This window comes from Oncorhynchus masou, chromosome 27 (assembly GCF_036934945.1).
Source record: "Oncorhynchus masou masou isolate Uvic2021 chromosome 27, UVic_Omas_1.1, whole genome shotgun sequence".
In the NCBI taxonomy this organism is placed as follows: domain Eukaryota; kingdom Metazoa; phylum Chordata; class Actinopteri; order Salmoniformes; family Salmonidae; genus Oncorhynchus; species Oncorhynchus masou.
Genome location: NC_088238.1, coordinates 27989756 through 28005823, shown reverse-complemented (window position 1 = coordinate 28005823; position 16068 = coordinate 27989756). Strand labels below are relative to the sequence as shown.

The window sequence follows — 16068 nt, the reverse complement described above, 5'->3', positions numbered from 1 at the left end:
ACTGTGCTTTAAGTTTGCCTTTCCAGAACTTTGAGTCCTGCACGATTCGGTTGTACATCTCCGTCTACATCTTTTGCATGATGTTGGTGGTGAAATAATAACACTATTTTCGTCTGCCACTTGGCCTCTGGCGCAAATACTGTACAGTTCTGAATATTTTTGTGTATATAAGGGGGAGGGGGGGGGGGCTACAATGTAATGAATAGATCGCAAAATGTTGTTCGTAGTATTGTTATATATGGATCTTGAGGGTGGTTCTATACATTTGTCAGTGCATGGTGTTAACCGAGAAAGCCCCTCCAACATCCCTCATGTAGGCTACTTTTGTCCTCACTTTTATTTCAAGAAATGTGTTTTCAAGTTCTGTACCTCCTGCCCTATCCACTACTGTTCATGTAATTTAAATATTCTTAAACCATGGTAATATTTTCTGAAACAGACATTTAATTTCTAAGCCTTTTATTCTCCATGTCAGTGAAAGACTAGAGCCTGTATCAACATTTCATACTGGGGGGTATTGTAGAGCTCTGTCCATGTATTTGTTCTGTTAGTATCTAGACGTGAGAGCTCACATGCCAAATTAACGCTGACTCATTATTGTGTGAACTCATGTTCAATTTACTGTATTTTATTCTCTGCACCTGGTTAATATTAGCACTGAGTGTACAAAACACTTCCTCTTCCCATGACAGACAGACCAGGTGAAAACTATGATCTCTTATTGTCACCTGTTTAATTAAGTACACTTTAATCAATGTAGATGAAGGGGAAACAGGTTAAATAAGGATTTTTAATCCTCGAGACAATTGAAATATAGATTGGGTATGTGTGCCATTCAGGGGGTGAATGGGCGAGACAAAAGATTAGTTTCTTTGAATGGGGTATGGTAGTAGGTGCCAGGTGCTCTGGTTTGTGTCAAGAACTGCAACGCTTCTGGGGTTTTCATGCTCAACAGTTTCCCGTGTGTATCAAGAATAGTCCACCAACCCCGAAGGACATCCAGCCAATTTGACACAACTATGGGAACTATTGGAGTCAACATGGGCCGGCATCCCTGTGGAAAGCTTTTGACACCTTGTAGTCCATGCCCTGACTAATTAAGGCTGTTCTGAGGGCAAAAGGAGGTGCAACTCAATATTATGAAGATGTTCCTGATGTTTTGTACTCTGTATGATGGCAGCTATTTCAACATACAGATGGTTTGAACAAAGCTTTACTACAGAACCCTATTTGTAATGTATTTATGAATAAAGGCATCAGACATGGACTATATATAAAAAATGATGATCCTTTTAGATTCCTCTAATCTTCAGGTTTGATTGAATGTTAGGGAAAGTGGTCATTGCTCTGTTAATTTATTTGTATCATTTTTTGGGGGTTATTGTTGACTATTTTATAACTTTCTCCTGTAACTGCCATAACCTTAGTTCTATTAAAGTAGAGTGGGCCAATAGTATTCAATTCACATTATGTAAAATGTTGCCATATACTGTGATATGGATTGTATCAAAACTATACTATTATTCATAGATTTTGTTTGTAACCAAACTAGGTGTAATTCTCCTGAGATCTCTTATACAGCTGTAAAATGTGCTTATTTTACGTGGTAATGCTACTCGCATGTGGTAGATATGCACTGTTATTTGTCTTGGAAAGTCCCAATTATTTCTCAAAACACATTTTGTATTTTTATACACATTTGATTTTAAACTTGTTCATTAAATGTAGTTTGTCTAGTTTGGGTATCAGTCCCATTTTTCTCAATCTCTGGAATATGCCTAATTGTTTTGAAATAAATGTATCTTTACACAAAAGCCGTGAACCTTCTTGACGCTTTGTCCCTTTTAATCCAATGATACAATAGCATGGCTAAAAAGTACAACTTTAACTATAATGAAATTGAAAGAGGACGAGTACAATGATTGTACTTCGACTATACTGTCTGAACCAGCCATCATGAAGACGTTCTATATTAGCCATAGAATATTACTATCATACTGTATTATAAAGGTGTGTGTGTCATCAGGAGTAATCAAAAACCCAATAACGACCACCTAGAAAGAGGCAGGGCCATTCCTAGTATAAATGGTGCACACCTGCATTCATTAGGCCTCTTTCCACCAACCAAACTGGTTCAACAGAGTCCAAAAGATGCTTGTATAGAAATGTAGTAATGGCTGTGGTGTGTAGCCCAAATGTTTATATTGTTTGTATTTAACTACAATGTTGTTTTTAACTAAACGTTTTAATTGGAGGCCATATTTAAAGCCTCAATCATTGCTATAGCCTGAGTGATGAACACTGATTGTTGCTGATTTTGTAGCAACCATGTAGAATCTTAAAATTCAAGTATATTTCCTTTATTGCCCACGAGAAGATGCCCTGTTTTGACATGGTTTGTGTTTTTATAGTAAAACCATCTGTCATCATCCTCAAACAAACCATGTTTTTTCAGATCATATACATTTTTGAATAATGATGTATTGTGTGAAGTAGGCTCGTCTCTAGCCGTTTAGTTAACGGTAATCAAATGTCATATGCATTTAAGGGATATTTTTGTTAAATTTTTTATGATTCACCAGCCTTGTCTAGGTTGTTGACCAGCTCTTTTCTACGGTGCCTCCACAGATGTTTCTGGCCAGCCCCTGAGTGGTAGTTTCAAAAGGTTTATGCAAATCATTCTACGTGTTCTGGAAAATTCAGAGGCATATTTGGATGATGTGGTAGTATTGAGTGAAATTGTCCAAGCAACGGTGAAGTACCTAGGAAAGGTGGGGGATACTCTTGGTTTTACAGGCTGATCAAGATGTTCGACTTGAGGGCCACCATAAAATATTTTAACACTAAACCTACTTAATATGCATGTATTTGACAATGTCTGTAACGTATGTATGTCGCTGTGGGTGTCTTTATTTTTCGTTATTTGAACTGCAGTAGCCTAAGTCTGTCAACGTAATGTGTAGTTTTATGGAACTATATCTGTGGTAATCTTAAATTGGTGTCTAATTAAATCTGTAAAAATTAAGATAGTGTACTGTTATTTTGAACCTTGTGGGGGGTGGTGTGCTACACAGGGTTATTTTGATCACCTAAAGGAAGGGGAGAGAGTTTGGGTCCCCCCCTGGAAGTCAGGCCTCCTAGATATGGTGCCTTCATAAAGTATTCACACCCCTTTACTTGTTCCACATTCTTATTACAGCCTAATTTTTTAAAATTGAGTCACTGGCCGACACGTAATACCCCATGTCAAAGTGGAATTATGTTTTAGAAATGTAACAAATGAAAAGCTAAAATGTCTTGCATCTAAGTAGTGAACCCCTTGCATGGTAAGCCCAAATAAGTTCAGTAGTAAAGATGTGCTTAAGTTACACTAAACAAACATAAGCGCAACATGTAAAGTGTTCCCATGTTTCATGACACCAATTCAGCCAACAATTGTGCAAGTTCTCCCACTTAAAAAGATGAGAGAGGCCTGTAATTTTCATCATACTTCAACTATGACAAAATGAGAAAAAAAATCCTGAAAATCACATTGTAGGATTTTTAATGAATTTATTTGCAAATTATGGATAAACTTTTGTTATTGACCAAATACTTATTTTCCACCATAATTTGCAAATAAATTCATTAAAAATCCTACAATGTGAAAATAGTTGTATTTTCAGGCCTCTCTCATTTTTTTTCTTCTCTGAATTTTGTCATAGTTGCCTCATTTTGTCATAGTTGAAGTGTACCTATGATGAAAATTACAGGCCTCTCTCATCTTTTTAAGTGGGAGAACTTGCACCATTGGTGGCTGACTAAATACTTTTTTGCCCCACTGTAATTTAATGTTAATTTCTCTACCATAAGCTGCCTCCAATGTCGTTTCAGAGAATTTGGCAGTACTTCTAGGCCTCACAACTGCAGAACACATGTAACCACGCCAGCGCAGTACCTCCACATCTGGCTTCTTTTTCTGTCGGAGGGTGCTGAGGAATATTTTTGTCTGTAATAAATCCCTTTTATGGGGCAAGACTCATTCTGATTCCCTGGGCCTGGCTGCCAAGTAGGTGGGTCTGTGCCCTCCAAGGCCCACTCATGGCTGCACTCCTGCCCAGTCATATGAAATCCATAGATTAGGGCCTGAACTGTTTATGACTACCTTATCTCTGTACCCCACACATACAATTATCTGTGAAGTCCCTCAGTCGAGCAGTATATTTCTAACACAGATTCAACCACAAAGACCAGAAAGGTTTTCCAATGTCTCACAATGAAGGGCACATATTGGGCGGCAGGGTAGCCTGGTGGTTAGAGCATTGGACTAGTAACCGGAAGGTTGCAAGTTCAAATCCCCGAGCTGACAAGGTACAAATCTGTCGTTCTGACCCTGAACAGGCAGTTAACCCACTGTTCCTAGGCCGTCATTGAAAATAAGAATTTGTTCTTAACTGACTTGCCTAGTTAAATAAATAAAAATTGGTAGATAGGCACAAATAAAACAAGCATCCATTGAATATCCCTTTGATAATGGTGAAGTTATTAATTACACGTTGGATGATATATCAATACCCAGTCACTACAAAGATACAGATGTCCTTCCTACCTCAGTTGCAGAAGAAGGAAACTGTTCAGGGATTTCACCATGAGGCCAACGGTGATATTAAAACAGTTAAATGGCTGAGTTCGCAAACTAACCTACATGACAGAGTGAAAAGGAAAACCAGGCCAAATATACGACTTGCTTACCAAAACAACGTTGATGTTCCCATGGCTTAGTTACAGTTTTGACTTAAATCTGCTTGAAAATCTATGGCAAGATTAAAAAATGGCTGTCTAGTAATGATCAACAACCAACTTGACAGAGCTTAAAGAATTTTTTTAAATAATAATGTAAAAATATTGTACAAATGAAAAGCTTAGACTTACCCCCGAAAGACAGCTGTAATCACTTCCAAAGGTGATTCAAACAATGTATTGTCTTGGGGGTTTGAATACTTATAGATATTTCTGTATTTCATTTTCAATAAATTTGCTAAAATTTCCAAAAAAATGTGTTGGGTGAGATTTGTATTTTTATGTCATCCATTTTGAATTCCGACAAACACAACATATGGAATAAGTCAAGGGGGATGAATACAGTCAGAAGGCAATGTATGAACACTTCATAAGACATGAAAACAATGTTCAGAATTACAGGAAATTGGGCAAAGCATCCTATTAACTTTTTATTGGAATCAAAATCCTCTTGTAGCCTCACTCTGGATTTGAACTAATGCTATTTGTTTAATTACAGCATTTCATTGTTGTCCTTCATTTTCTTAATTTCATGTTTTTTTTAAACTAGGCAAGTCAGTAAAGAATAAATTCGTATTTTCAATGACGGCCTAGGAACAGCGGGATAACTGCCTTGTTCTGTGGCAGAATGACAGATTTTTACCTTGTCGGCTAGGGGATTCGATCTTGCAACCTTTCGGTGACTAGTCCCTCTGTGACAATGTATTTTGTATTAATTGAATTGCAATTCTTATTTTGAACCGATTTCTAGGCTTTTTCTCCCGCTTCGGAAACTGTCCCAATAATGTCTATGGTCCCAACACTGAGTAAAATACAATAACGTGTATTTGGCTGTGCTAGTAAGTTCTCAGTTATAATTGTTCTAGTTTCATTACTCAATTACGATATTTAACAAACTAAACATTAAAATTGTAAAAATCCAAACCGGTCCTATAATCAGTTTATACGATTAATCGCCCAGTCCTAAATTGGGGTGTTGGATGTGGATGCGCGTGCAAATCAGGTGCTATATGATGTCACGTCGATTTTCTGCACCCCAGCGGTCCCAATAAGGGAATTCGATTAATGCCACGGAACTTCCCCGGTGAACCGGGTTTGATTATTTTCGTTTTGGAACCAGACTGCCTCCCAGGCGTGAGCCAGGTCCCCTATTTTGGCCGACAGCGAAGTGGGCTCTAATTAAAATGGGTAGGTTAAGCAGGTGGAGAAGGACTAATGAGTAGTAGGACTAGGTTTTCACATGCAAATGTGATTGTTTTTGTTGTTGCACAAAAGCGTTTGATAAAAAGGCTTTATCTGCATTTCCAATAAAAACAAACTTGAAAATTCGAATATATATTTTGTAAAAAATAGATGATGCATGTTTCTGAACGATGTATGCTGCCTTGTTGACAACATGACCGAGCGGAACAGATTACTGTTCAATTTGAGTCTGTTGCCCCTCCCCGCTTTTGCATATTCAAGTCACGGGCCATAGCAATTACGCCTAATCGAACTCCCTCAATGTTTGGGTATGGAAAGGTAGGCCTATATAAAGGCATGAGTTCGCACACGTTTCCCTCTGTAAACGTACATCACTGTTTGTACGGGTTAGAGAGGTCTACCAGTACTTTATCTGGTGTTTGGATAGCCTGGATTCGGGATTTGCAGCAACAGCATTTTCAACACAACCAGCCACGAGGTTAGTCAGCTGTTTTCTGAACGTGGCACTTTAAACAAGGATGACGACGTGGGTTTTCAATTTCTAATGTTTACACATTTTTTAAGAACTGCATACTAGTTGTATAATGATGGCTTAAGAAATTGCAGTATTCGAGTTGCTCTACAGTCTTTGGGATGTGTTTGGGGCATCTGTGCTCTGTAGAGAGTAGGCTTTTGAAGAAGAGATGCGGGGCACGTCGGGGTCTGAAGGATGTGATACTGATAAGATGGAAGCTTTTTAGAAGATTCCATAGAACGTGCACGCCTTATGTTTCCCAAACAAATTGTAAAAAAAAAAAACGCAACTTTAAGCATGAGATGAATCCCGTCGGCGACACAAAATGCGCACACATTCGGTATGTGTTTGGGAATCCATTTAAAATAATAACCATTGTTTTAACGATTTGTTAGTAACGTTGTCGCGTGCTATGTGATTTCTATCTGCTGTTTCACGATTCTCATTAAAATCCATCAACGCCATACGTAATCACACCGGCTGTGCAATAGACAAAAATGCACTATCACGGGTTTGGCAATCACCCAGTGACGGTTGAGGCTAGCGCGTTACTGGAACATTGGCACATTTACGGAAACTGGAAAGTAGGAAAGGATAATTGAGGGGAACATCCAACATAAATTGGCCCATTTTTAAAGGAACATCTGATAGTGATGGTGCAAGAAGATCACGTTTCATGGTCAACATTTACATCCAATCGACACCAGTCATGACATTACCTGTTCTGTGTTGAACCCCCTCCAGTGAGAAACTGAACATGGTGCAGCTTTCTCCATCCCCAGCCCAAGATGTCTCGCCTTCACCTGAGTGCTCTGAGAAGGGGAGGCAGGGGAGCCCCAAGATTGGCTCCCCTGGTGGACTGAGTCCTCTCCAGCTGGCCCTGGCAGCCTCCACCACCATTTACCAGGGCTACGAGAGTTACATCGAGGACGGCCTCATCTGCCTCAAGCACAAGATCCGCAACCTGGAGAAAAAGAAGGTAGGATGGATGACTTGACAAGATTAGGGGTTTGGTGGGTGTTTGAGTAGATGGCGACATGGCCATTCCTTTCAGGGTTTCCTGCATGCTACTATAAATGAAGACATTGTAAGTGTTTGTATCCACAGATTAAATTGGAAGACTACAGGAAGCGTTTGAAACACGGGGAATCACTCAATCAAGACCAGATAGTAAGAACAGGATTTCCAACTGTGGTAATAAAAGCAGTACACTTCTTTCAACCAGACGATTGAGATGTTGCCTTTTGAACTCTTTCAATGTGTGTCAGGATGCAGTGGAGAAGTATGACGAAGTGATCCACAACCTGCAGTTTGCCCAGGAGCTGCACAAGACCCTTGGTGGCCTAACACAGGAAGTAAGGATCTCTGTTTGCCACTGCTTATCGTAGTGCTGCTGTGTGTATGAATGGGGATGGGCAGAGCAGCACATGCATTCCTTTTGGTAGACCAGGCATAGTATCTCATGCGTAGTCAGAATAGCGCTTCTCCGTTCATTTCAAGTGTCTGATAATAGGTCAATGATGGTAGAAAGGGTGTGACGTATTGGATTGGAATCCAGCCTCGTCAATGGATTGGAGGCTTTAGCCCATTGCACAGTTGGGGATTAGCACACCTTTGTTCCATTCTCCTGCTTGAATGCCTTGATTGCTTTCATGGTTAAGTTTGACATTCCTTCTGTGTATAAGTGCATGGTCAGATACAGTGTCAGTAATGTAGAACTGTTAGCTGGTCAACAGATCACTTGTTTCTCCAGATTCATGATGAATCATCTTGTATTTTTGCAAGACAACATAATGGACTTTAACTTACACCCATTCAGACATCTGAAATCCACAATAGCAAGTTGACTGGCCTAGGTCTAGTGATCAGGCCTAGGTGTAGGAGTATTATTGGGATTGATCCATAGAATCCATCTAACCACCCCCCCCTTTAGCTGCTAAAGGCCCAGAAGAAGGCGTTGAGGAAGGAGCAGATGGTCAAGCAGGAGGTTGAGAGGAGAAGGCTGTGCATAGTGCTGCAGGTTAAGTTCCTCCTGCAGACCCTGCTGCAGCACGAGCACATCAGGAAGGACCTCCTCTCTGCCCGCAACCCCCAGCTCAAGGTTGCAGAGCTACATAGCCTGCTTGAGCTTGCTGAACTACTGGGGGTGAAGAGGGACAACAATGTGAGGTACTGGGGAAATAGATGTGTGCACCATACACCCCACACACGCATTCTGTTGGACTTGAGGGACAACTGCATAAGTTACTATGAAACACACTCTCACACGTCTGTGTTGATTGAAGACTAGTCTGATCCCCTTCTACTGTGTCCCAGTTTGGAGGATCAGATGGACAGAGCAGCCCTGGTCTACCTGGACCTGCTGGAGGGGAAAAATAAAGCTGTAGCCGGAACCACCTGTGAGTTTAAACACTACCTGTCCTGTACCCATTTAAACACCTGCACAGACACTACATTTACTATTACTGGTATCCTCAACTTTCTCTGCCATTTTGCTGAACTACTTTAGCTGCCATGTTTAAAATGCATGCATTTGAATGTTTGCAGACAAGGTCCTGAAGGCTAAGTTGGCGACGCTGATGGATTGTGGGTACTTTGATTGTCTACCGCCACCACCGAGCAAGAGTCCCAAGGAAGTGGAGGTTCCCATGACAAAGACGGTGTCTGAAACAGCCAGCCTCTCTAGTAAGTCTACAACAGTGCAACTATTCTTATTCAAAAGCTACTTCTCAGACTGGGTATAGAACAATGAATGTATACACCATTTTGTCATTTAGCTGGATGTTATTTTGCCTTGCAGCCCTAATGATGTCAAACAAAAAAGACGTGCCTAGCAGAGAGGTAAGAACCACTAACATTCATTTCCTGCAAGTTGTGTGCCACTGCTTTATCAACGTTCAACCAGCGTTCTCCTTAAGCTATTTACCTGAATGCACTGTGGATATCGTACTGTTGTGCTGATAGTCTGTGGGTGATGCCAGTTTCTTAACAGACACTACCTGCCTGACACAGACCCCAATGGGTGTCGAGACGCTCCCGTTACTCCGAACTGGAAGGCTGAGTTCCAGGCTATGAAAGAACAGGAGCCACCGGACTCATGGGATATGGAGTCCGACTCCACTCAGCCTGTAATCCAGAAACCATGGAGAGGGGCGGCTGTGTTAATCTCCAAAGTTCCAGTTACCTCCAAGAAACAAAATGCCGAACCCAAACAGGTGAGCTATTCTCTTATACCTGAACTCTCAGGGCAGTTGGAACTTGAGACGAGTTGTGCCCTCTAATAATGGTCAAGGTTAACACTGGGATTGGGCTAGCTGATCTTAGTTCAGATCAATCATACAACTCAATGACTCTTGTTTCCCCAGAGAAGAGTGAAGTCCAAAAGTGAGCGGGACGCCACAGCTGTGAGTAGACTCTTATCCTTGCATCTCTTACATTCGATGGACCTGTCCCTATTCCTCCATCATATTGTAATTTCCATCAGGCACTTCGTATGGACACTCCTGTGGAGGTGTTCAACTCCCAGTCTTCCTTGCCCAAGGACCCCATCCTGCGCAAACAGCAGCTGGAGGACCTGATGACCAAGATCAGAGGCTCCTTCAGCTTCATGCAGGTACAGTACTGCCCAAAGATCACTTCCAGGTGAAAAGCCATCGATCATTTCCAATGTTCCACCTGGGTCGGGTTTACCACGTCACGCTGCGACGAAAACAAAAATAAACGTTAAGGCCATGTAGTCCCTCCCTGTTTAAGTCTGTCTTTTGTTGGATGCCTAATAAATACAATCCTGGATTAATCCCGTCTCCAGGATTCTCTTCTGGATGGAGAAGGATCACCCACTAACGGCCATCCTAGACTGGGCCGGCATACCTCTGGATCCCCCTCTCCACTCGGTAGCCTACCACAACAAAGTTGTTATTTAAGTGGCTGACTTCTAGCAGAACAGAGAATATTCAACATATGTTTTACCTCTTATTCTCAACAGTACAGAGAGATTCGAGGAGAAGCCCAGTGGACCTTCTCCCCAAAACACTGCATGTAAGATGTGGAGAAGTGTGTGAGATGGCACCATATTCTAGTGCAAAAATTTTGACCAGGGCTCTGTTATTTAAGCTTTTGACTGTTGGAGAAAGTATTTTAAGATGCATCTTTTTGTCCTCTCTCAGTCCACTCCATTGCTTTCTAAACTCCTCCCTGTTGATGACGAACCCAGTCTGACCAATGGAGACGGGGGTTGTCTAGAGAGCTGTGACCTGGACCTGACTACAGAGGACCTGGCTCACGTCATAGCCATTGTAAGAACTCTCCTATCTGTTAAATGAGACCCATTGAAACAATTACATTTTCTTCTTTTAGATCCACAATTGTTAGGAAGCTTTTTATAAAGCACAATGGTTGTCCTCTCCAGGATCCATGTCTGCTGCTGTCTGAGAGTGAGACTGCCTGCCTCTCTCCTCCAGCTCCTCCTCCCCTCTACCGTAGGGAGTCCTCCATCTCCATCACCCTGGACGAGAAGACATCTGCTCGGGTAAAACGACTCATTCCCTGAACATGTAGGATTGGCAAGCCAAAAGTGCATACTATTCTGATTTTAAGTCTCCCCTGACAGTGTTCCCTCTCTGTACCCAGACTCCCATCTCTGAATCCGGTAAGCAATCTCCCTGTAACGGGGTGGTGCCTCCTTGTACCCCCACCCAAGGGCAGCCCTTTTCAACCCCTCCCAGCAGACGTACACTCACCATGGCGCCCCCTGTTCCCTTCCAGACCATGCATTCGGTAAGTCTACCCTACCATACTTTTAACGTGGTCATAGAATGGGCAAGAGGCTTTAGTCTGAATACACTCCCAGTTAGTCTTTGAGAGACATTTTAGTATGAGCCTTGTGTCTGTTTTGTCGTTGAAGGTCTTCAAGGTGAACGCCCCCTTACTTCCGACTGTAGACTTTAAATCCGATATTATCCCCTATTCGGACTCCAACGGCCTGTGCTATGTCACCACCAGCACCCAGACCCCACCGGAGTTTGCTCCGTCGGAGGACGAACAACTACAGTCGGGTATGCCAGAGTTGTGTTCATTAGGGCAGGAAATAAAAAATGTTTTGCAATGGAAAACTCCAATTAGTTCATTGGGCAAGTCCAGGGGTGTATTCGATACGCAGGAAACAAGTTTCTATTGGACAAATTCAGTTGGGTACCTCCCCGTTGTCATCCGGTTTGGTTCTTATTGATGAACGGTTTCCATTGCAAGACTTAATGAATAAACCCCTTGTTTGTCTGTTTTCTTCCAAATGAATACGACCAAGTCTACTCTTATCTCTCTCCCTTGGGCAGTGAACCAGTCTGAATGTCTGGTAGGTAGTGGTGGGCAGATCTTCCTGTCCCCTGGCCAATCGGGTGGCACCATGGGCCGTTCTGACCAATCATACTACAGAGGATCTGTTAGAGGTATTGCACGTGGTGGCAAGGGGCTGGCACACTCCTACTTTCGCTCTTCTGGTGGGCACAGAGGTATTTATCCTCTTCTCTCATCCCTCAATCCTATGTTTCATCCTTTCCCTCTATCCTATCTTGTTCTGCTTATGCACGTCTCCTACTGATTCAGATTGAGCTTCTAAACCTTAATGGATTGGATCAAGTGAACTCCATTCCCTTGCCTCACAAGTTTCCACATGACATTATCATAATATTACAAGGTTTTGAGTTAGCCTTCACAATCCAATTTTCATCTGTCCCCCTGGTCTGTTCTCCCCAGGAGGAAGCTTCATCCCCCAGGCTCACCTGTACGGAGCTCGGGTAAGACGCTGCTTCCCAAATCTGTGGACAATCTGATATTGTATGTACATTAGTATAGATTGCTGATGTGATAGGTTTAGAGGTTTTGACTTGTGTAATGGTGTGTTCTTCACCATTAGGACATTGGCTACCAACACAGCTACAGGCGCGGTGGTGGCAATACAGGACAAAGGCACAATAATAGTGGCAAGTTCACTTCATTATTCTGGCTTGATACAAAACACAATCTCTGATTGGTTGGGTATTTTGGGGGGCTTAGTTAACTGGCTTTTGATTGGTCCTCCGCAACAGGTTGGAGTGACTCTTCCCAGGTGAGCAGCCCAGACCGGGAGGGCAACTACTCCCTGGTGGACTCCGCCCACGGTGACTCGCTGCAGGGTGTTGGCATGGACCTCACCACCCAGGTGACCCCTCATGCCCCCCACACCCTGATGCACGTACCCATGTACCCGCTCCACCAGCATCCCCAGCCCCTCCGTGTGGCCTTCACAGCAGCCCGCACAGCCAACTACACCCCGGGCACCCTGGACCAGCCCATTGCCTTTGACCAGCTCCACAGCAACCTGGGGGAAATGTTCAACACCAACGTGGGTCGTTTCACCTGCCCAGCCAATGGCACCTACGTCTTCCTCTTCCACATCCTCAAGCTGGCGGTCAACGTGCCGCTCTACGTCAACCTCATGCGCAACGACGAGGTGATGGTGTCTGCGTACGCCAACGACGGGGCTCCGGACCACGAGACGGCCAGCAACCACTCCATCCTGCAGCTGTACCAGGGAGACCAGGTGTGGCTGCGGCTGCACCGCGGCTCCATCTATGGCAGCAGCTGGAAGTACAGCACATTCTCTGGCTTCCTGCTCTACCAGGACTGAGCTATTGGCCTCATGAGCCAACATGGAGGATACAGGTGGAGGAGAGACTATTGCTTTGCACTAAAAAGGGGAAACTGACATTTTCCATTTCATGTGGCAGACTGCATATCCACCCAGTGCTGGGTTCATTGCCTACCCCAGTCCTGGAGTGTATGGGGTGTGTTCATTGTTCAAACCTTTCAGGATCACCCTTTTGTTTACCCTGAAAATTGCAACCACTAACTACATCCGGGGCAGAGGGGAAGACTTCCTGCTGGCTTGACCTTTCATGACCCATAATGTGAGAATTTTCCCATTAATGTTTAGTTTTTGGTTGTGGTGCTTAGAGACCGACACTCCATTTTCTGACTAAAACTGTTCGATTGTGAATAGTTCTTACACACAAACTCAGAAAGCTGCCTCTACTATACACTGCTGCTTCTGTATTGGGTGTCACAATTTTAGTTCTAGTAGCAGGACCGCTTTAGATACAAAGTGTCAGGTCTCTAAGACCTTAAATGAAATGTTATGAATTGGTGGTTTTTTGTTTGTCTGAATGACTGAGTAAATTCATTGAATGGCTAATGTATGGTTGGCGAAATATGAATTATAATGGACTGTACTTGACAATGCTAAGCACTTTAAATGCATTCTGTGCTGCCTTGCTGTGTGGGGTGATCTGGGTAAAATGGTTGGGTGGGGGGTTATGGTGTCTGATTCTGAACACTAAAGGCCGTATTGCCTATGGAGATGTGATCCCTCAATGTGCCTGAATAAAATAAATGTTTCAGCAGTTGAACAGGGTTGTCTTCTGTTTTTGCATGGCACTACCTCTTTCTTGACTTGTAGTGGTTGGTCCATCCATTGTCAGCAGTAGGCTATGCCTACTAAAACCTGTAGTCTTCCATAACAAGCCCTGGGTATCAAATCTAAAATCACTACTTAATGGGAAGGCAGTTTATGCTGAGGGTGATTGACAGGCTTTAAGAGGTGTACAACGTGAGATCAAAAGACCGATACTGGTGGACAAGGAGGCATACAAGCAAAGGGTGGAGGGGACCCTCTCCTCAGGAAACTCAAGGGTGGCCTGGCCAAGGGATTAAATCCATGGCTAGTGCCCCCCCCCCATAAAGGCGGGGCAAACCAGTGCTGACCGTGGGAGACATGAGGGCCAGAACATAGCTAATGAACTAAACGTTTTCTTAAGATTTGAATCGGACAACTTTTTCAGTGGTAAAACAAATGGAAGAGTTAAATGTTTAAGAGGTTTGTTAAACAGGCTGTTTCGAAGTTCAGGGGATGTAACGCACACAAAAGCCCAGGCCCAGACAAAAGTGTGCTGTGCTGAACAATTGGCTGGTGATACAGATATTTTCCAATCCTCGCTCGACCAGCAACACGTGCCAGTATTGTGGAAAACCTCTGTGCTGAATGACTACCACCCTGTCGCCTTGACATTCTTAGTACTGAAAAGCCTTAAATTGTGAAGTCATATTCTCAGCGTCACCCAGAAGCTCCTCGACCCATTTCAGTTTGCCTATAAGCCCAGCAGAGGAGTTGACGCCATTCTTACTCTCCTCAATATGGTCTACAGACATCTAGAGGGTGCAAAATCCCATGTTATTTGACCTTTAACTAGGCAAGTCAGTTAAGAACACATTATTTTCAATGACGGCCTAGGAACAGTGGGTTAACTGCCTTGTTCGGCGGCAAAATTACAGATTTTTACCTTGTCAGCTCGGGGATTCAATCTAGCAACCTTTCGGTTACTAGTCCAACGCTCTAACCACGAGGCTACCTGCCGCTCCCATGTTGTCACGCCCTGACCTTAGTATTCTTTATTTTCTTTATTATTTTGGTTAGGTCAGGGTGTGACATGGGTGATGTATGTGTTTTTGTACTGTCTAGGGGTTTTGTATGTTTATGGGGTTGTTTACCATCTAGGTGTTTATGGCTATGGTTGCCTAGATTGGTTCTCAATTAGAGGCAGCTGTTATTCATTGTCTCTGATTGGGAACCATATTTAGGCAGCCATCTTCTTTGGGTATTTTGTGGGTTATTGTCTATGTGTTAGTTGCCTGTGTCAGCACAATATTTAGCTTCACATTCGTTTTGTTGTTTTTGTAGTTTGTGTTTCTTCTTCGTCATTGAAGTAACATGTATTCATATCACGCTGCGCCTTGGTCTCCTCCATTCAACGAACGTGACAGAATAACCCACCGTAAAAGGGCCAAGAAGAGTGATAAGGAGGAACAGCGCTTTGGGGAAGAATGGACCCGGAAGAAGGATGAGTGGGTAACAACCTGAGAGGTGGTCGATCGATCCAGAGAGAGTGTCAGTGCCCGCCTGGGATTTGATGGAACAGTGCGAGGAGCAATACAGGAGAATGGAGGAACGGCGACGATATAAGGGTACACGGCTAGCACGGAAGCCCGAGAGGCAGCCCCAATATTTTTTTGGGGGGGGCAAACGAGGAGATTGGCTAAGTCAGGCAGGAGACCTGAGCCAACTCCTCGTGCTTACCGTTGGAGAGCGTGTAACTGGTCAGGCACCGTGTTATGCAGAGATGCACACAGTGTCTCCAGTGCGCATTTCTAGCCTGGTGCGCTATATTCCAGCTCCTCGCATTGGCCGGGCGAGAATGAGCATCCAGCCAGGAAGGAGGGTGTCGGCTCAGCACTCCTGGTCTCCAGTACACCTCCGTGGACCAGGATATCCTGCGTCGGCTCTACATACTGTGAGTCTGCACAGCCCTCTGCGTCCTGTGCCAGCAGGGCAAGTATAACCATCCAGCCAGGAAGGGTTGTGTCAGCTCTACACTACTGACCTCCAGTACGTCTCCACAGCCCAGTACCACCAGTGCCAACACCACGCACCACGCTTCCTGTGCATCTCCAGAGCCCTGTACACCCTGTTCATCCTCCCCGCA

At 43.6% G+C, this 16068-nt stretch overlaps 1 protein-coding gene across 1 annotated transcript; it reads left to right on the top strand.

Moving 5' to 3' along the window:
• Nucleotides 1–7246: 7246 nt before the first annotated feature.
• On the top strand, nt 7247–13390 carry LOC135515324 (caprin-2-like). Its single transcript, XM_064939005.1, has 20 exons — nt 7247–7475; nt 7604–7666; nt 7765–7851; nt 8430–8665; nt 8813–8895; nt 9044–9181; nt 9297–9337; nt 9478–9711; nt 9862–9900; nt 9981–10109; nt 10305–10389; nt 10482–10534; nt 10663–10791; nt 10905–11024; nt 11126–11272; nt 11400–11550; nt 11827–12003; nt 12248–12288; nt 12408–12474; nt 12580–13390. Exons 1-20 carry the CDS (start codon nt 7254–7256, stop codon nt 13158–13160), a joined length of 2823 nt encoding a protein of 940 aa, XP_064795077.1. The 5' UTR covers nt 7247–7253; the 3' UTR covers nt 13161–13390.
• Nucleotides 13391–16068: the final 2678 nt, after the last annotated feature.